The sequence below is a fragment of the Paroedura picta genome, chromosome 11 (assembly GCF_049243985.1).
Source record: "Paroedura picta isolate Pp20150507F chromosome 11, Ppicta_v3.0, whole genome shotgun sequence".
Classification (NCBI taxonomy): Eukaryota; Metazoa; Chordata; class Lepidosauria; order Squamata; family Gekkonidae; genus Paroedura; species Paroedura picta.
In genome coordinates, this window is record NC_135379.1 from 4,102,420 (window position 1) to 4,122,307 (window position 19,888).

The window sequence follows — 19,888 nt, forward strand, 5'->3', positions numbered from 1 at the left end:
AAGTGAGCGGAAGTTGCCTTTAGGGCCTCCCTCTGCAGTGTGAATTCCCTCCTCTTCCTCCTTTCAGCTCAGTTCTATCCTTGCATTTGCACCGGGTTTAGCTTTTGAGAATGATTTGAAAACCCCATCTGAGAAACCACTGGCTTACCGTGAGCCACATTCAAGTTTTTTTGTCGATTCCAATACCAAACCCTTGCATGAGACCAGAGAAAGGAGAATTCACACTGGGGGGAGCGGGGGGACGGGACACCAAGACAGGTCTGGAGCTTTCCAAAGATTGGTTATCACATGCGCACGAACCCAGCCCCCTGTCAGTGTGGGGAAAACGGGGAACCCACAATTCTATAGGGGATCTTTATTTTCTAAGGCAGGGGTAGTCAAACTGCGGCCCTCCAGATGCCCATGGACTACAATTCCCAGGAGCCCCTGCCAGCAAATGCTGGCAGGGGCTCCTGGGAATTGTAGTCCATGGACATCTGGAGGGCTGCAGTTTGACTACCCCTGTTCTAAGGCATCGAAAATAGATATATTTATATATTTTTCTGTATGGACATTTAGGGAAGCTTCCTGGCCACACACACACACACACACCGGGATATGTTTTTTTTTGGGTGATATTTTGAGCCTGTAGGTTTAATATTGGCTGGATCCTCTTACAGGTCACAGCTAATGCTGCTGGAACGTGGAGATGCCTTGATGCTTAAATGGAGAGGAGTAGGTGAGGGCAGGAAGCCTGGACGAAATAGGGTTTTGCTTTGGGGTTGACGTACTTCTTGGGAGGTTTAATGTTCTCTATCCCCTCCTCCTGGAGCGCCAGATTTTTCTCCTGTGCTGGTTTGCGAAGCAGCAGGTTGTAATGTGCCCTTTCATGAAAGCCTCTGAGTAGCTTATAGACTTTCCCTCCCGAAAGGAAGCTTAAAAGAGGAGGGGGACAGCAACAAAATGGTCTTCAAGCGACTTTTTTGGTGGGCATCTGTCCGGGGCGGAGGAACATTGATGATGGAACCCTTGTAGGCTCCCGAGAGATCTGGAGGTTGCTCTTCGGTCAACCCAGATGCCCTCGGGCTTGCCTCGAATCCCACCCTGTTGTGTGGCGATGCGCCAAAGCAGGTGGAGCTTGTTGAGGGCCTGGTTGCAGCCCTTAAAAGAAGAGAGAGGCCGGGTTTGCCTGGAGCCGTGGTGGTTAGGGGAGGCTGAGGCATTCCCACTTTTCCATGCTCACCCTGTGCAATTGCCCCGGCCTCTCTTTAACCCTGGAGACCAAGTTAATTCTGGTACAGTATTACTTTTGCCATACCCTACTCCTCCCTTGGAGTACAAACTGATTCAGTGAAATGAAGCAGTATCTATTTATTTACTCTCATCATCTCTGCCTGAACCAGGTATAGCGGATAAGAATATCCACACTCTTTAAGTTCCCTTTTTAAAAAATGGTATACCGATCCTCAGCTACTGTTGCTATTAGATTTCTAGGAACTTGTCTCTTTATAGTAAAAAAAAAAAAGCCCTTTAATTATTTCCCCCCCTTTGGGGTACTAAAAACTCTAGGTTAACTATTGTTCTTGAGGTTCAAAAGTGCCAATGATTTTGTTTTTGTAAGAAATTATTTCTAACATTTTTACCCTTTTATCAGAGTTTTTTCTTTTTAATGGGTTATTCTAAACTTGAACCTAGAAATCAGTCGGGATCCCCCCCCCTCCCCTTATTTTGGACGTAGTCGACACTCTTAAGGATGATGGTGTATTAATATTACACGATCTACACAATTTTGGTGTACTGTAGATTTTAATGAGAGATGTAAAATATTCAGACTTTTTTTCCTTTTGACTTTGTATTTTACTGCATGTCTTTCTCTGATTTTTAATCAATTAAAAAAAAATTGTCCATTGCTGTGCAGTGAAGTGCTGTGTCTGTCCTAGGGCCTCTCTCGTGCGCCTTGTGTGGTACGGAGCTTCACGCTAGCGCCGACGTTATGTAAATGTAGCCGAGTAGCCCTGTTGGGTCAGACCTGGCGGAGGGGTGGGGGTCCCAATCCAGTTGTGCATCCTGTTTTCCAACAGAAACATTCTCCCCCCTCTCCCCCGGTTTGGTTGACCATTCCAACTGATGCTGGACAGTTCGCTACAATCCCATGAACTAACTGATGGATTAACCAAGGGAAAAGTTAATCTGGTTCCCCTCCGAGAGCCAGCACAGTGGAATTTGACGGCTGCTTTCTTCAACCCCCTTCTTTCTTGCTATTTATGAGTTTGCAGTTCAGTTTTGGAGCATGCGCAGAGTGTCTTCACGACAGAAATATTGGGGATGAATTCTTGGGCGGAAGGCATTTTTCTACAGCATGGTGTCCTCCTTGATGGCAATTTGAAGCTTTAATCTCTTGGCGTTGTGGCGTGCTCCATGAAGAACTGTGGCGGCCTTATATAAGTAATATCTGAGGGATGGCCTTCCCCACTATGCCCCCCGAACTGCCTTTCTCAACATTTTTACTGTTGAGAGACCCCCTGGAACATTCTTCGGGCTTTGAGAAACCCCAGAAGGGGTGCGATCGTGCAGAACTTGGTAGGGAAGCATGCCCACACCTTCCCATCCCTGGCCATTTGGGGAGCAGGTGGCAGAGGGACAAGACCATACATGGTCCTATTGCCCAATAAATGTTTAACGGATTAAAAAAAAATCAATTCAGTCTTCACCCATTCAGGAAACCATTCCAGGGCAGTCAAGAAACCCCCGGGCTTCACGAAACCCTGGTTGAAGAAACCTGCCCCAGAAGAACATGATCTTCAGACATCAATATGTTGGTGGTTCCTGGCCTGAAAGAAGTGCATCTGGCCCTGGGTCCAGCCTGGTGGGGTCCCTTGACAGCTGGGATCCAGGTTCTGACAGGATGACACAAGTTCCGCAGTTGGTTCCACTGGGTTTACGGTTGAGGCCAGAACAAGTAAGTACAATCCCATGAGCCTCCCTCTCCAGAACATCCCACCAAGAACATCCACCAAGAACGCAGCTGACATAGGCTTCAAAGAAGTCCCCCCCCCAATGGCCTACCCACCAAGCCCTTCAGCTGGAGGCAGCCAGTTGCCTAGCTTGTGGCCAAGTCCATTTAGGTAGGAGGGGAAAGGCCGTGCGCTCCCTCGAGCTCCCGCGGACCCCCAGGAGTCTATGGACATCTGGTTGGGAATCCCTGGTTTAATCGATCAAAATCTATTCTCTCTCCCATCCCCTGGGCTGCTGGCCCCGGTCTTGTTTACCGCTCTGTAACAAAGGCAGTTAAGAAATTGCCCAACAATGTTGCTAATCTCTGACCCATTAGAAGTGCCAATGACTGCCCACCCCCTGGACGTCAAGTGCCATCAAAGTTCACCCCGAGCTTAAATATTAATTCCGGATGTTGAGTGGAAAGCCTCGAGGAGGAGAAGAAGAGAAGAGAACCAGAGAGGGAAGGCTGGAAAGAGGCAGAGAATGACGAACGTGGGAGAAATCCTCAAATCCCTGAATGAGTTTGGGCGGTTCCAGATTTGGCTGGTGCTTCTGATCGCCCTGACCTCCCCTGGCATCAGCTTCCAGATGTTCAGCCAGTTATTCATGGTGGAGGAAGAGGTGCATTACTGCAACACCAGCTGGCTCGCGGGGGCCGGCTTCAACCTGACGGAAGAAGAGCAGCGGAACTTAACGCTTCCGAGAAGGTCGGATGGAGCTTTTGAAGAGTGTCTGATGTACACTCCGGTGGACCTGGAGCTCGAAGCGATCGTGCAATACGGCCTGAATTCCACCGAGAAGTGCCGGGATGGGTGGGTGTACCCTTCCAACCGAGAGCCCTCCTTGGTCAAGCAGGTTTGGAATTCGTGCTGAATTCTTGCTGGCTTCTCTTTATTTTGTGGGTGATCTGACAGAGGTGCTGATTCTGTGAACTTAGGGGGCAGCCAGGAGCGATTGTGTTGGTGCTTGGCTCTTGGGGCCCTTTTGTGCATGCCCAGGGAAGTGCCGATTGCCCCTGTGGGGTCAGGAGGTGGATTTCCTCCAGGCCAGACTGGTCAAGGGGGGGCGTCATCTGGGCATGGAATTGGGGTCACGGTGGAGGGCAGGTAGTTGGGAATTTCCGACATTCTGCAGCGGGTTGGACTAGATGACCCTGGAGGTCCCTTCCAACTCTATGATTCCCAGTGTCTGGACAAGGGGGCATAAGCAGAACACAGGTGAGGAATGAAATCCCGCAGGAGAGTTGACAAACTGTAACCCGCCGCGAGCCAGTTATGAGAGTGGCGGGCGATAAGTCCAAATGATCAATATAATAAATAAAAAATGGTCAGAGGCAGGTTTATTCTTTACGTCACATTATCCACACATATGGATGGGCCTCTTGTGATCTGGCAGTGGACTAGATTCCAGTCGGTACGAAAATATCTCAGCCTCTGGCTTGGTCAGCCTCCATAGTGTGGCCACACTGGGAATGGGAGACAGAGGGGGTCGTAGCTCCCCAGCATGTGGAGGTCCCAGTTTCATTCCCCGGCATCTCCAGCAGAAAGGAAAATGAAACAAGTGAGGCAGAAAAGCAACCTGAGATGCTGGAGAGATGCTGCCATGCCCAATAGACAATGCCTTGTTGGACCAGGCTTCTGATTCAGTAGGAGGCGGTTGGTTCCATCTAGGAGGGAAATACTTGATTCAAGGCTGCCATGGAGCATAGAGGGTGGTTGCACTTGAATTCAGGATCTGTAGCTCGACTGTTCCAATACTGTGAGCTGAGTTGGGAAGAGGCTCGTCCCCACTTAGGTGCCGTTCACATTTCACTCGTGTTCCTTTCCTTCAGTTTGACCTGGTGTGCGATCGGAAAGATCTCAACGACGTCTCGCAGTCCATTTACATGATGGGCCTTCTCTTCGGAGCCCTGGCCTTTGGTCCACTAAGCGACTGGTAAGAAAGATTCCCCGCTGAAGTATTTGAAAAGCCTCTCCCGTTGGGCTCGCAGCAATGGCTTCGAAAGGTAGCAGCTGGATATTAGGATGTTAAAAAAAAAAATTATTGTAAGAGTAATTCAGTGGTGGAATTGACTGCCTAGAGCAGGGGTAGTCAAACTGTGGCCCTCCAGATGTCCATGGACTACAATTCCCATGAGCCCCTGCCAGCGTTTGCTGGCAGGGGCACATGGGAATTGTAGTCCATGGACATCTAGAGGGCTGCAATTTGACTACCCCTGGCCTAGAGAGATGGTGAGTTCCCTCTCTCTAGGAGTCTTCTAGCCACAGCTGCATGGACACTTGTTGGAGATGTTCTAAGCTGATCCTGAATTGGGGGGTTGGGCTGGATGGCCTCTTTTTGTCTGTTCCCTGCCTTGAAAACCCTATGGAGTCACCCTCGGGCAGAGAGCTTCAACAGAAAAGAATTCCTTACGTGGTTCGGACTACAGAGAGAGACCCTATCCGGAACCTGAACGTTCTAACGGATGCAGCATGAATGAGATGGCATCATCTCCCGTCACCAGTTAGCCAGTGGCCTGTTTGCTGTGTCATCCGCTACAGTTTGTTCTCATTTACTGCATTTACTACCAATTAGATTTCTTTAGCACGCTTTTGCACCCTCGGTTACCAAGGCACCCTAACCCTAAAGAGAACAGTCGTTGACTCAGTGGTGTGCAAGCATCTGTGGGTTTTGTGTTCCGGTTCCAACTTACATGCCTTCTCTCCAACACTGGGCTCAAAACCAAAGAGGGAAGAAAAACAGTCTGAGAAAACGAGTCGGGAACTCAAAAGCTGAGCAAAATAGGTATATATTGAAAGACAAATATTTATTATTATTAAGGGCACCCACTGCCCAACAAATGGCTGATCTGTGGAGATAAATCTTCTCTCCATGGATCAGCTCTTTGGGGCGTTCCTATATTCTTCAGGAAAGGCCTTTAAATGGACCTGAAGAAGAAGAAGAGTTGGTTCTTATATGCCACTTTTCCCTACCCAAAGGAGGCTCAAAGCGGTTTACAGTCACCTTCCCTTCCTCTCCCCACAACAGACACCCTGTGAGGTGGGTGAGGCTGAGAGAGCCCTGATATTACTGAAGTAGAAGAAGAGTTGGTTCTTATATGCCGCTTTTCCCTACCCAAAGGACGCTCAAAGTGGCTTACAATCACCTTCCCTTTCCTCTCCCCACAACAGACACCCTGTGAGGTGGGTGAGGCTGAGAGAGCCCTGATATTACTGAAGAAGAATAAGAGCTGGTTCTTGTATGCTGCTTTTCCCTACCCAAAGGACGCTCAAAGTGGCTTACAATCACCTTCCCTTTCCTCTCCCCACAACAGACACCCTGTGGGGTGGGTGAGGCTGAGAGAGCCCTGATATTACTGAAGAAGAATAAGAGCTGGTTCTTGTATGCTGCTTTTCCCTACCCAAAGGACGCTCAAAGTGGCTTACAATCACCTTCCCTTTCCTCTCCCCACAACAGACACCCTGTGGGGTGGGTGAGGCTGAGAGAGCCCTAATATTCCTGCTCGGTCAGAACAGTTTTATCAGTGCTGTGGCGAGCCCAAGGTCACCCAGCTGGCTGCATGTGGGGGAGCGCAGAATCAAACCCGGCATGCCAGATTAGAAGTCTGCACTCCTAACCACTACCCCAAACTGAGTCGGGGTCTTTAAATGTTTCCCCAGCAGGGGTCTGCTGGGGAGAAAGGATCAGCTGTTAGATGAATCTTCCTCCCCAGCAGACCTGTCTGTGCCTGCAGAAAGTGGGCTGCTGGGGAGACATTTAAAGGCCCCACCAAACCCCCAGGATCTGCTATTTGGTTGGGTCTTCCTTTTATCAGCCGAATTATGAATCAGCCAAATCAAGCCTGAATCTTTTCAGGTTTCCCTGATTCAGGTCGTTAAGCAAACGGAATGTGCCATTTGGCTCAGATAAGCCTGAAGAATGCCTGCATCGGGATTGATTCGAGTATTTTCAGGCTTATCTGAGCCAAATTGCCTTTTGTTGGCCTGTTGAGAAGATGACCTGCATTTTGTCCTCCCAGGCTTGGACGGCGGTCGATGATTCTGTTGTCGCTGCTCATACAAGCGGTGTTCGGAGTGGCAGCAGCTTTTGCCCCGACCTTCCTTCTCTACTGTGTGTTCCGATTTCTCGTGGGTGTTGCCATTTCTGGACTTGGAATAACGACTTTATCTCTAGGTAAGAGACCTTTGAATCCGCTGAATTATTCACTAATAGATTCAGTGTCACGATTTCAGAGGCCCCTCTTTTGTTCAGTCGGGGCCTTGGCCTTGCCGGGTTTAATGGCTCCTCCGGCCACGGCCGCTCCTTGGCCAACCTCTGGAAGGCTCTTCCGGAACTGAGCATTAACTTGCTTTGCTTGGGTGTCCCCTAGTTGCCGAATGGGTTGGGGTCGCCTACCGTCCGCACACCGTCATCGCCACCCACGTGGGCTTCTCGATTGGGCAGATGGTCCTGGCCGGCTTAGCCTATGCGATCCGGGACTGGAGGATGCTGCAGGTGGCTGGGTCCGCACCCACATTCGCCCTTTTCTTCTGCCTCTGGTGAGTGGCCCATCAGGGTGGCCGTTGCACTGGGCCAAAACTACAGGGAAGGACTCTCTTCTCCCACATCTCCCTGAGCAGCCATTACAGGTATCAGGCAGCCGTCTGCCGGCTACGTCACCTCCCTGGAGGGGCTGTAGTGTTCCCAAGTCCTCCCTGGCCACTGGCAGAGTATGGGGGTGGGGGATAGGATTGGCCAGCTGTACGTAGGGGAACTCCTGAAGATTTGGGGATGGAGCCTGGGGTACAATGCCACGGGGATGCGTTCAGCCCTGTGAAATAATGCAGTTATGCACCCACTTCTGCATTGTTTGCAATGGGTTTTACCATTTCACGCAGTGAAACCCAGAGGCAAAATGGATTGAAAGTGTGTTATTCCGTGTGGAAGAAGAAGAGTTGGTTATTATACCCCACTTTCACTGCCCGAAGGAGTCTTCAAGCCTTCCCTACCTCTCCCTACCACAGGCACCATGTGAGGTAGGGGCGGCTGAGAGAGCTTTGACAGAACTGCTCTGTGAGAACAGCTCTGACAGGACTGTGACTAGTTGAAGGCCACCCAGCTGGCTGCATGTGGAGGGGCGGGGAATCAAACCCGGCTTGTTGGATCAGAAGCAGCCGCTCTTAACCCCGACACCCAAATGCCCATAGAGCTCATCCTCCCAAGGATCCCTTTTTCCTCCAGGGCAGGGGTAGTCAAACTGCGGCCCTCCAGATGTCCATGGACTACAATTCCCAGGAGCCCCTGCCAGCAAACGCTGGCAGGGGCTCCTGGGAATTGTAGTCCATGGACATCTGGCGGGCCGCAGTTTGACTACCCCTGCTCCAGGGGAACTGGAAACAGCCTGGTGCTGGACTTCTTTTGTATAGTCAGACTCTGCCGACATTTGCCCCCCCCCCCCCCCGGGGAGAACCACAGGGTATAATCTTTTTCCAAAGGGGAAGGTTGGAGGCCAAGGAGAACTGACTGCTTTGCCCACACCAATCTTTCCCAGGCTTCTTCCGGAATCTGCTCGGTGGCTTGTGACCAAAGGAAAGGTGGAAGAAGCCAAAAGACTCCTCCAGAAAGCCGCCAGGATAAACAAACGGACCATCCCACCCAAACTGTTAGAACAGGTGAGGAAGGTTGGGACTGGGGGTGTGCTGGGTGTGCAGAACATTACTTCTGCCGCTGAAAGTTCCCAAAAAACAAGAGGGGGAGGGCAACAAGGGAGAGCCTTGGAAGGGGGCTGCTGATTTCCCTCCTCTCCCCAAACCTTGCCCTCCCTTGCTGTCTTCCCCAAACGTTCCTGATTTTTTTCCCTAACTCAGAATCAGCAATCCTAAATTATGGCCCCAGTGCAAAAAGGTTGGCTGTTCCCTCCCCCCAGCTAGGGGTGCCAACTCTGGGTTAAGTAATTTCTGGAGATTTATGTTGGGGGGATGGAGCCTGAGGAGGGTGCACAGTTTGGGGAAGGAGGACAAGGGGGTATAATGGTATAGGGCAGGGGTAGTCATCTGGAGGGCCGCAGTTTGACTACCCCTGGTATAGGGTCTACTCTGCAAAGCTGCCACTTTCTCCAGCAGGTCTGATCTCTGTCATCTGGAAGGCACTTGCTATTCCAGGAGATCTCCAGGCCACACCTGGAGGTTGGCAACCAGGGGTCATTGGCAGTCCACCTTTGTCCCCAGTAAAGATACGGAAAGCCTGATTGCGGCTGACTGGCTGGCTCTTGTTTTGAGCAGTATGATATTTAACCCTCTGCGGGATAAATTGCAGGGTTGCCAATCTCCAGGTGGGGCCTGGGGATCTCCTGGAGTTAGAACCGATTTCCAGACGACAGAGATCAGATCCCCTGGAGAAATTAGCTCCTCTGGAGGGTGGGCTTCGAGGCATTGTACTCCACTGAGGTCCCTCCCTGCACACTCCCGACTCCACCCCCAAAGTCTCCAGGACTTTCCCAACCCGGAGGTGGCATCCCTCCTTCTCCCTGTAGGTTTCTCCCCTACATAGGTCCCGTTTTTTCCCTAGAGGAAGTGACCGTGCTGACCACTAGAGGGCGAAGTCCAACCAGGCTCAGGTTCCACCAATATCCCTTTTGCTTATATATTCCTACTGTTATGATGGTCAGTTCTTAGTCTAAGGAAGAGTGCTTGCACTCGAAAGCTCACGCCTTGAATAAATCTTTGTTTGTCTTAAAGGTGCTACCAGACTCTGGTTTTATTGTGCTACTTCAGACCCACAAGGCGACTCATTTGAATCACTTCTCCTTGCTTGTGATGGGCAAACAGCAAACAGGGGAGGTTGGTCTGCAGGACAGTAGATTTAGCTCTCCCAGATCATCTCCAGTCTCCAGAGGGGACCTTTAGAGCTCCCCAAATTACAGAGATCAGTTCCCCTGGAAGAAAAGCCTGCTTTGACTTTTTAAAGAACTTGCCCTCTTTTTCCAGTATCTGTCCTCTTTTCGACTCTTTAAAACAAAAGTTGAAAATGTCCTCTTTTGTGGATGGATATTCCCCATCACAGCTTCAACAGTAGGGCTATTTGAGATGAGATTTGTCAGAGTGATCTCTGGTTTGAAAGGGTTGGGAAACACATCCTCTGATTATTATATTTATTACCTGCCACTCCCAGACAAGCTGGCTCATGGCGGGTTACATCCAAAATACACATAATAACACAATCTCCAATTAACACCCTCCCCTGTTCCATGACCCCATTGTCTTCCCCAGGTTTCCCCCCAAATTCCCAGGAATTTCCCCGCCCGGAGCTAGTGAACCCCAACTCTTGTTAGAAAAGCAATAACAAGAAATTGTGCTGAAATTCTTTCTCATGTTGTTGTTGTTGTTGTTGTTATTATTATTTATTAGATTTCTTACCCGCTGCTCTCAGAAATGACTTGTGGCAGGTTACAATAGAATAAAACCCCAATACATAAAACCCCATAAAAACCAGATAACAACTTGCTCCAGCGACATGAAACAGTAAAACCCCTCCTTAACCTCCCATGTCCCCCCTCCATCAGCGCCTCAGGACCCCAGTTCTCAGGGGTGCCGATAGTTCTTGGTTGTGGAGGGGCCCCTGCAATCTCCCAACCCCTGACTTCAACCAAAGACCTGGCGGAAGAGCTCCTTTTTACAGGCCCTGCAGAACCGTGAAAGCTCCTGCAAGGCTCTTAGCTCCTCTGGGAGCTCATCCCACCAGGTCGGGGCCAGGCCTGAAAAGGCCCTGTCCCTGGTTGACGCCAGGTGAACCTCGCAAGGACCAAGAATCACCAACAGGTTAGCACCTGCAGAACGCAAAGCCTTGCAGGGAGCATTAGGCATTAGGTGGCCCCTTAAATAGGTGGGGCCCAGACCACAGAGGGCCTTAAAGGTCAAAGACAGAACCTTGAACTTGATCAGGGCTGCAACCCGCAACTAATGCAGCTGCCTCACTCCTGGCTGGATATGGGCCCTCCAAGTTGTTCCAGTGAGGACCCTGGGTGCTATTTCCAGGTCAAGGACAAGGGCAGGCCGGCGTAGAGCGAGTCGATCCGGGAGATGACTGTCGCATGGGTCACAGTGGCCAGGTGCTCTGGGGACAGGTAGGGTGCTGTAAGCCCTGCCTTGGGGAGATGGAAAAACACCAAGCATGCTACTCGTGATCTGTACCTCCGTGGTAAGTGAGGCACGCCCAGATTCCTAGCACAGGGTGCGAGGTAAGGTCGCACCCCGCCCGGCCAGGTTGGGTAAACACAGGCCAATGCAAGTCACCTTAAAGACTTGACAGATTTACTGAAGAGCAAGAGTTCATTAGCGCCTTTATGACTGACAAAATCGGTGGCCCCGGGGGTGAGCCTGGGTGAGTCCCTGCTCCCTAGAAGGGCGGCCGATTTGGTTAGCTCCTGGACTCCTGCTCTTTTCTTCTGCTGCAGACAGACTAACGCAGCGACCCATCCAGATATACTGAAGCAGAAGTACTTTGAGTGTCTCGAGGCTCCTTTGGGATTTTGCTACGGTGGGAACCCCCAAGTTTTCTGAGCCTAACGAAGGGTGGGGGCACAACCACCACGAGATCACCACCACAGAAGGTGGAGCCGACTGCATGGAGGAAACCAGGAGTGCAGGAGAGGAGAGGGCAAATTTGAACACTGGGAAAGAGGAGTGAAAGGGGGGGGGGACCTGCAGCTAAAACAATGCATTAAAAAAAATTCTGCAGAGCCAATTAGATTTCCAGTGGCCAAGAGCCCCACTTGGGCCACCTAGAAGAAGAAAAGAAGAAGAAGAGAAAGAATTGGTTCTTAAATGCCGCTTTTCTCTACCCGAAGGACGCTCAAAGTGGCTTCCAATTGCCTTCCCTTTCCTCTCCCCACAACAGACACCCTGTGCGGTGGGTGCGGCTGAGATTCCTGCTTGGTCAGAACAGCTTTATCAGTGCTGTGATCAGCTCAAGGTCACCTAGTTGGCTGCTTGTGGGGGGAGCAGGGAATCAAACCCGGCTTGCCAGATTAGAAGTCCGCACTCCTAACCACTACACCAAACCTACTTTTGCAATCATTTAGTGGGTGCCAAGAACCTTGTCATCAGGAACCAACGGCGCCCACGGGCACCATGTGGGGATCCCTGGGCAAAGGCCTGATGTCAATGGGAGGCATTTATAGATTCTTCGCACAGGTGTCAGTGTGATTTAAGTTTGGGACCAGATGAGGGTGAAGTTCACCAGTTGATTACTGTTGATTGCTGTAGCCTCAGTGACCATCAGGTATAATTTGGCCTTTAGCTCTGTTGCTCATCTAGAAGCTGTTTTTTGATAGGTACATTTGTTTGTTTGTTTGTTCATTCATTTGTTTGTTTTTCCTTCCTTTTGGGGAAAAAAAGCTGCAACCTGAGGCAAAGGCCAAATCGGTGAATATTCTGGAACTCTTCAGAAATCCCCACTTAAGGAAGGTGACTCTCCTCATGTCAGTGGTCTGGTAAGCCCACCCTGTTTTGTTATTTTAATACAATATTCTTTTGGTGAATGGGGACGCGGGAGTCTTATCCGACTACAGATGCTCATTCCCAGCCCCTAACCTTTTCCCCACATCCTGGCTGTCTGGTTTGCAACAGTTCCTTCCACCTTCTGAATGGGATATAAGAGATCCTCGTTCCTGTTTGTATCTAAGGAAGGGAGGTCTTGAGAGTCAACATTCTAGGCGACTCGAATTGACCTTTCGTGTCAGGTGGCTTTACGAGGGAGTTGCAAGTTGGAACGGGCTGCCTTGTTCCCAACTCTTTCATTTAAAGTCACTTAAAAAAAAAAAGATCTCTGCTCCCATGAGGACTACAAAACAGCAATTGCTAGGATTCTTTATAGGCAGCAGATTTGGGTCGTGGGAGGGGAGGGCGTTGTTCAACAGGCCATATACGTCTCCCTGCGCAATGTTATTGCATCCTTCCACCAAGCAGACTGGTTCTCTCTCCTCCCTCCCAAATTTTATATACAAAACCTGGGCTGGTCCAAGAATGTCCAGTGAGGTTCATGACAGAGCGAGGATTCAAGTCTAGGTCACAGACCAACTTTCACAGAGGGCTTCCAACCTCCAGGTGGGGCCCGGAGGGGTCTCTCTGAATTACAGCCAACCTCCAAATGACGGAGATTAGTTCTCCTTGAGAAAATGGCGACTTTGGAGGCTGACCTCTATGGTATTATGCTGTAGAATCATAGAGTTGGAAGGGACCTCCAAGGTCATCCAGTCCATCCCAGTGCGGAATGCAGGGAATTCACAACTACCTGCCCACCCACCCACAGGGGTCCCAATTCCAGGCCCAGTTGATGCCCCCCCAAAAAACCCAGAATGCCTGGCCAATCTGGCCTCTAACAAATTTGCTTCCCAATCCCGAAGTGGCGATGGGCATTTTCATGGGCGTGCAAGAAGGGCCACAAGAGCCAAGCACAGACAAAATCCCTTCTGCCCACCCACTCAAAGGTCTCTCCCCAAACCCTCCCTGTCTCAGGCTCCGCCCCCAACCTCCAGCCCAAGCGCTTTAGTTCCACCCCAGGCGTTCACATTGCCTGCTCCAGGCCAAAGGTGGCTGCTTGCTTCAGCTTGGTGTGTTTTGGGCATCCAGGTTTGTCGATAGCTTGGCGTATTATGGCTTAAGCCTCAACGTGGGCAGCTTTGGCTTGAACATCTACCTGACACAACTTTTCTTTGGCGCTGTCGAAATGCCAGCACGCATCACCTGCATCTTCGTGCTCCAGTGGCTGGGGAGAAAGAAATGCCAGGCGCTCTGCTTGCTCCTGGGGGGAGTCGTTTGCCTTCTCATCGCGGCTGTTCCAAAAGGTACCTGTTGACTCAGCGCACTGCGCTCGAGATCCCCACAGTGTGTGCCAGGTTTCATCTGTCTCTGTCTGGAAAGCTGCTGATGGGGGGGCTGGAGAATGAGAAAAGTAGCTCGTTCTGGATTTATTTTTGGAAACTCCGCTCGTGTTCTAGACTGCCCCAGGCTGCTCTAGCTATCCTACCAAGCAAAGTAAGAACATCAAAAGAGCCCTTCTGGATCAGACTGATCTAATTCCCATCTCACACAGTGGCCAACCAGTACTTCTGGAAGGCCAACAACAGGGCCAAAAGACCAAGGCCTTCCCTTGGTAACAACATCAGAAGAGCCCTGCTGGATCAAACCAGTGAGAGTCCATCTAGTCCAGCCTCCTGTCTCACACAATATCCAACCAGTTCCTCTGGAGGCCCAACAACAGGGCAGAGAGGCCGAGGCCTTCCCATGATAAGAGTGAGAAAAGTAGTTCATTCTAGATTTTTTTTGGAAATTCCACTGGTGTTCTAGACTCCCCCAGGCTGTTCTAGCTAACCAAACAAAATAAGAACATCAGAAGAGCCCTGCTGGATCAGACCAGCGAAGGTCCATCTAATCCTGCATCCTGTCCCACACAGTGGACAACCAGTTCCTCTGGAGGGCCAACAAGATGGCACAGAGGCTGAGGCCTTCCCCCTGATGTTGCCTCCTGGCCAGGGCTCCAGAAGCCCTCCCACTGTTGCCCTCAAAGAACCCCGAAAGACAGAGCATCCCTGCCCCAGACAGTGGCTATTCCTTGTGGCTCACGGCCGTGCATGGACCTCTGCTCCCCATGGTGCTTGTAGCCATTCCCACTTCCTGTGGCAGTGAATTATACAAAGAAAAACATTGATATGGGGGGGGGGGATTGAGTCCTCTGGGACTATTCAGACCCACAACGTTTTGCTCAAGGGGCGAGCTTTGCTGTGCACGCACACTCCCTCAGGCAACGAGACAGAAATAATCCGAGTCCACGTCTAAGGAGAGAGTAGATTATCCGCGAATTAGTAAACCGTGTCATGACGATATCCAACAAATCTGCCGCACAATGAAAACGTTTAGCACAATCGCATGCTGGGCTCATCAGTCCTTGGGGCTTAATCGCCGTTCACAAAAACAGGACGGGAATAGGAATGTGAAGGCAAGTGATTCATGGCAGGCACTTTCCCGGTTGTGACAGGCTGTTTACCAGGATTAAGAGAGGCTGCCGATCTCATGGCGTGCTCAGACGCTGCATTTATTGTGTTGATCAGTCATTAGGTATGTTCCGCTCACCCCCAAACACGTTGAGTGCTGGCCAAGCAGGTTTGCAAGTTTTGCGTTTGCAGAACCATGCACATGGGGAACGGCTGTTGATGCAGCTTGGTTGGCGGCCGTCGGTAGAGCTAGGGACAGCGTAGATCAGGGGTAGTCAAACTGCGGCCCTCCAGATGTCCATGGACTACAATTCCCACGAGCCCCTGCCAGCGTTCACTGGCAGGGGCTCCTGGGAATTGTAGTCCATGGACATCTGGAGGGCCACAGTTTGACTACCCCTGGCGTAGATGGACACAGAACACTGTTCAAGCCACCCACCCCCAGAGCAAAACAGAACCTTCATGAGGACCAATTTATATGCAGGTTGCAGCTGAAGGAGTGGACTGATCAAAGGCTCTGGCCGTTGTGGAATAAGAAGGGAATTAAGAACATCACAAGAGCCTTGCTGGATCAGGCCAGTAGTGAGTTTAGTCCACATCCTGTCTCACATAGTGGCCAACCATTTCCCCCGAAGGGCCAAGAACCGGGCCTAGAGGCTGAGACTCTCCCCTGAGAAGAACATCGGAAAAGCCCTGCTGGATCAGACTAGGGGGCCATCTAGTCCAGCATCCCATCTCACATAGTGGCCAACCAGTTCCTCTGTAGGACTAACAACAGGGCAGAGAGGCCGGGGCCTTCCCCTGAGAAGAACATCAAAAGAGCCCTGCTGGGTCAGACCAGTGGTCCATTGAATCCAGCATCCTGTCTCACATGGTGGCTGACCAGTTCTCCTGAAGGGCCAAGCATGGAGTCCGAGGCCTTCCCCTGATGTTGCCTCTTGGTGCTGGGATTCCGAGGTTTAGTGCCTCTGAGTGTGGAGGTACTGCTCAGTGACCATGGCTAGCAGCCCTTGATAGACCTCTCCACCATGAATCTGTCTATCCCCTGAAGAAGCTCTCTATGCCTGTGGCCATCACTAAATCCTCTGGGAAAGAATCCCACAGCTTAATCACTCTCTGTATAAAAAGATACTTCGTGTTTATCTTGAATCTACTGCTCACCAGCTTCATTGGATGCCCTTAGGTTTTAGTATTTGGGGAAAGGGAGAAAAAGTTCCGCTCTCTCCACCCTGTGCATGATTTCATAAACCTCTATCATGTTCTCCCGTAGTTGGATTTTTTTTTTCTAAACTGGAAAATCTCAGATTGTTCAGCTTTTTCTCCTAAGGAAAGTGCCGCAGCCCCTGAATCCTCTTGGTTGCCCTTCTCTGCCCCTACATAACTTGTGGAGCCAGAGAACTTTGACCTAAGATCTTTCAGGTTGAACTGACAGGTAAACTTACCTACGTCAACCTGTCGATGAGCTGCAACATAACACTGTAGGTGGAAGCTGGCTTCTTTCCACCTGCATATTTAGAAGCTCTTGGGCAATTTGATTTAACTGACAATGAGGCTGTAGTCACTCAGTTTTGCACAAACTTCCAGGGAACTCAGAGACACACAGATCTTGCTGAACGGCGGTTCAGAAATTGTGGCGAACGAAAGCAACCAAGCATTCCCTTTTGAAGGGGGAAAGCGGTGGGCCTTCAACAGGGGTTTCTCTTGCAGAGGCAGGAGTCTGGTTCTCATGTCACAGCGAAGGTGCGACCATCTTGCAGGTTACATAGGGATGCCAACCCCCAGGGGGTCCAAAACAGAACCGGCGATTCCTCAGGAAGCCAAAACTGAATAGAAAAGAATCCACACGATCCAACATGGTTTCTCTAATGATCTTATGACTTTTAAAAATATATATCATTCTTCTCTTCAGATTTGCCTGTGGTGGTAACCGTGCTGGCCATCATTGGGAAATTTTCCATGTCTGCTGCCCTCTCAACCTCATATGTGTATTCTGCAGAGCTGTTCCCTACGGTCATCCGGTGAGCTTTCCTATGACTCTCTCTATAAAATGTTTGGGTCACAAACTGGAATCAGACTAAGAGGCGGCCTGGAACCAGCAGGCATTTCCCTCAGGAGTCTGTTCAGATGTGAAGTCCAGCCTTAACCGGAAATCATGGCAGCAGATGAGCAAATGTTTTGCCTTGTTATCCTGGCGGCCAAATCCTGCCCCACTGAGCAGGCCTGGGAAGCTGCCTAGGGGCTGGCCTTTGACCTTGGGGGAATGAGACTAGATGTCAGTTTCGAAAGATCTGTGGAACATCTTATGCTGCACCCTTGGGGAAGAAATGCAGCGGAAGTGGTGACGGACATGATGCGGTGTTCCAAAATAAGGGAGGCCGGAGGAGGAGGCGTGGTGGTGTTCTGGGGGGAAGGAAGTTTGGGGGCTTTCCCACATCCCCACAGCCTAGCCTCCAACGCTACCCATCCTTGGCAGGGGCCTCTCTCCAGAAAGGTTTGGGAGGTGTGTGGCTGCTCAGGAGGCAGCCTGGACAGCCTCTCCTGTCCAGAGCAGAGAAGGAAGGAAGGAGAAGTGTCACAGAGGAGAACAATGGACAGCCACCTTCTCCCTTCAGAGTTGGATTTTTATACCCCGCTTTTCACTGCCTCTGAAGGGGTCTCAAAGTGGCTTCCAATCGCCTTCCCATCCTCTCCCCACAGCAGAAACCCTGTGAGGAAAGTGAGGCTGAGAGAGCTCTGAGAGAACTGCTCTGTGAGAAGAGCTCTAACAGGATTGTGACTAGCCCAAGGTTACCTAGCTGGCTGCATGTGGAGAAACAGAGAACCAAACCCGGCCCTCCAGATTAGATTCCGCTGCTCTGAACCACGACTCACAGGTGGCTCCATTCATTTAAATTCCTTCTGTGCAAAAAAGCCCATGAGGAGATTCCAGTCAGTTCTGTGGGTCAACCCTCAGTAATGATAAAATGCTGAGACAGAATGTGGGTCGCTGAGAACTGGAAACGCAGAAAGCAGAAGATGCCAAAATAGAGGGAGGTTTCTCTGAAGGCAGCGATGCTGGGATGGGTCCATCTTTCACTGGCTTCTGGGTTTCGCTTCCTTCTTAGGCAGACGGGAGTAGGCGTCTGCACAGTCTTTGCCAGAGCAGCCGGGATTATCTCACCTCTGATCGGTCTCTTGGAGAAGTACCACACCTCCATCCCCGTGGTGATATTTGGAAGCACCGCAGTGGCCGGGGGAATCCTTTGCTTCCTGCTTCCCGAGACAAGGGGCCAAGACCTCCCCGACTGGGTGGATGACGCCACGGGGAACGCAAGGTGAGTCCACCCACTGCCCTTTCTAAACCTCAGCCAGCATGCTCCTCCTTGCTCCCATCGGCTTCCTTCAAGAATATGCCACCCGAAGACAGCTTGCGAGCGGAAAGCGATCTAAGATGAGGGCATTCCCCCCCCCCTCCGTGTGCCGGCCATCGCTCTGAATTGCAGCCATCACTTGACAGCCACGGATCTCTTCAGCAGTCATCACTTGATAGCCATGGCGCTTGCCACTGGAATCCCTGTGTCTCCCGTCACTTCCGGTGCATTGTTCTGAACCTAAAGATCATATGAGGAGAAGATGTAATCTTGTGACTCACTTTTTGCCCCTTCTCTAGGTCCTGCAAGACCGTCGACACAAGCTTGGGAAACGGCTTGAAACCAGATGCAGGCGGTGAAGTTCCAGAACGGCCGTCGAGCACTCGCTTGTAACCCCAGCACCAAAGAGGGAAAGGAAGATCCGAGGGGGTCTTTGTTTTTTAGCCCACTCCGAATCGAGTGGCCGAAAGCCAGCCCTTTTAAAGGTTTCCCTTCAAGTCCAGCATTACATGTAGAGTTGGTTTTAAAATGCTTGAATGTCATTCAGGCTAGCCTCCTAAAACCGACAGGCCCGTGTTCTCAAAGCAGAATTCCTGACACTCCGCCAGACACAAGGAAAAGCGGTCGCTTGAGAGCCATTCCTTAAAGTCGCAGCTCTCTCTACACCTGGGGGAGGAGAAGGTAGAAGTGCTCCAAATTAATCAACCGGAGGTAAAATCTGCTGTTCAACGAAAGTTTGGATGAACCCAGGGCAAAAGAACATTCCCCCCAAGAAGGCAGGGCTGCCAGCTCTGGACTTGGAAATAAGTCTAGGGACAGCTGGAGAGTCACAGTCTGGACCACCTTCCCCAGCAGCCATTCCCCCCCCCCCAGGGGAACGGATCTATGTCACCCAATGACCCCGTTGCAATCCCAGCCATGTTCTGGAGGTTGGCAATCCCAGAAAGCGGCAGGCCTGCTCTCCTTAGGACTCCACCACCCCTTCTGCCGCGTGTGTCAATCAGGCCAAATTTCAGTGGAGTTAGAGCACCTGTACATGTGCATGAACAAGTACGGATGCCAGCCTCCAGGTGCAACCTGGAAACCCCCCCCCCTGGTTTTGTGGCTTATCTCCAGGCGACAAGAGATCAGCCCCCCTGGAGAAGATGGCTGCTTTGGGATGTGGACTCTGTAGCATTCAGCTCCAGTGAGGTCCCTCCGTGGCCCATATCTCACCTATTCCCGGCTCCACCCCCAGAGTCTGCAGGTATTTCCTAACCCAGAGCTGGCTACCCTAACACCATAGTATTAAAACCCACTGAGGTCCGCCCCCGCCCCAAATTTCATCCACTCCTGGCTCTACTCCCAAAGCAGTAAAACCCACTGAGGGGTCCCTCCCTGCCCCAGATCTCACCCACTACCGGCTCCACCCCCGGAGTATCCAGCTCTTTCCCAACCCAGAGCAGGCAAGTGAGTGTGCAAGCCAGCAAGAGCTGAGTAAACAGAAGGGTGATGGTGCATCTCTGGACTCCTCTCTCTGGTCTCCTGTCTCTATCCTGTTGATTTCCCAGATGCTCCCTGGCCCCCGGCTGGGATGTGGGGGGTGATAGTGGTG

The 19,888-nt window shown here is 51.1% G+C and overlaps 1 protein-coding gene across 1 annotated transcript; it reads left to right on the forward strand.

Annotated features, from left to right (window-relative positions):
- Positions 1–3,397: 3,397 nt before the first annotated feature.
- Positions 3,398–18,799, forward strand: LOC143820888 (solute carrier family 22 member 13-like). The gene is made up of 10 exons (XM_077304244.1): positions 3,398–3,831; positions 4,808–4,911; positions 6,995–7,149; positions 7,346–7,514; positions 8,507–8,627; positions 12,351–12,445; positions 13,584–13,798; positions 16,854–16,962; positions 18,049–18,258; positions 18,594–18,799. Exons 1-10 carry the CDS (start codon positions 3,460–3,462, stop codon positions 18,685–18,687), a joined length of 1,644 nt encoding a protein of 547 aa, XP_077160359.1. The 5' UTR covers positions 3,398–3,459; the 3' UTR covers positions 18,688–18,799.
- Positions 18,800–19,888: the final 1,089 nt, after the last annotated feature.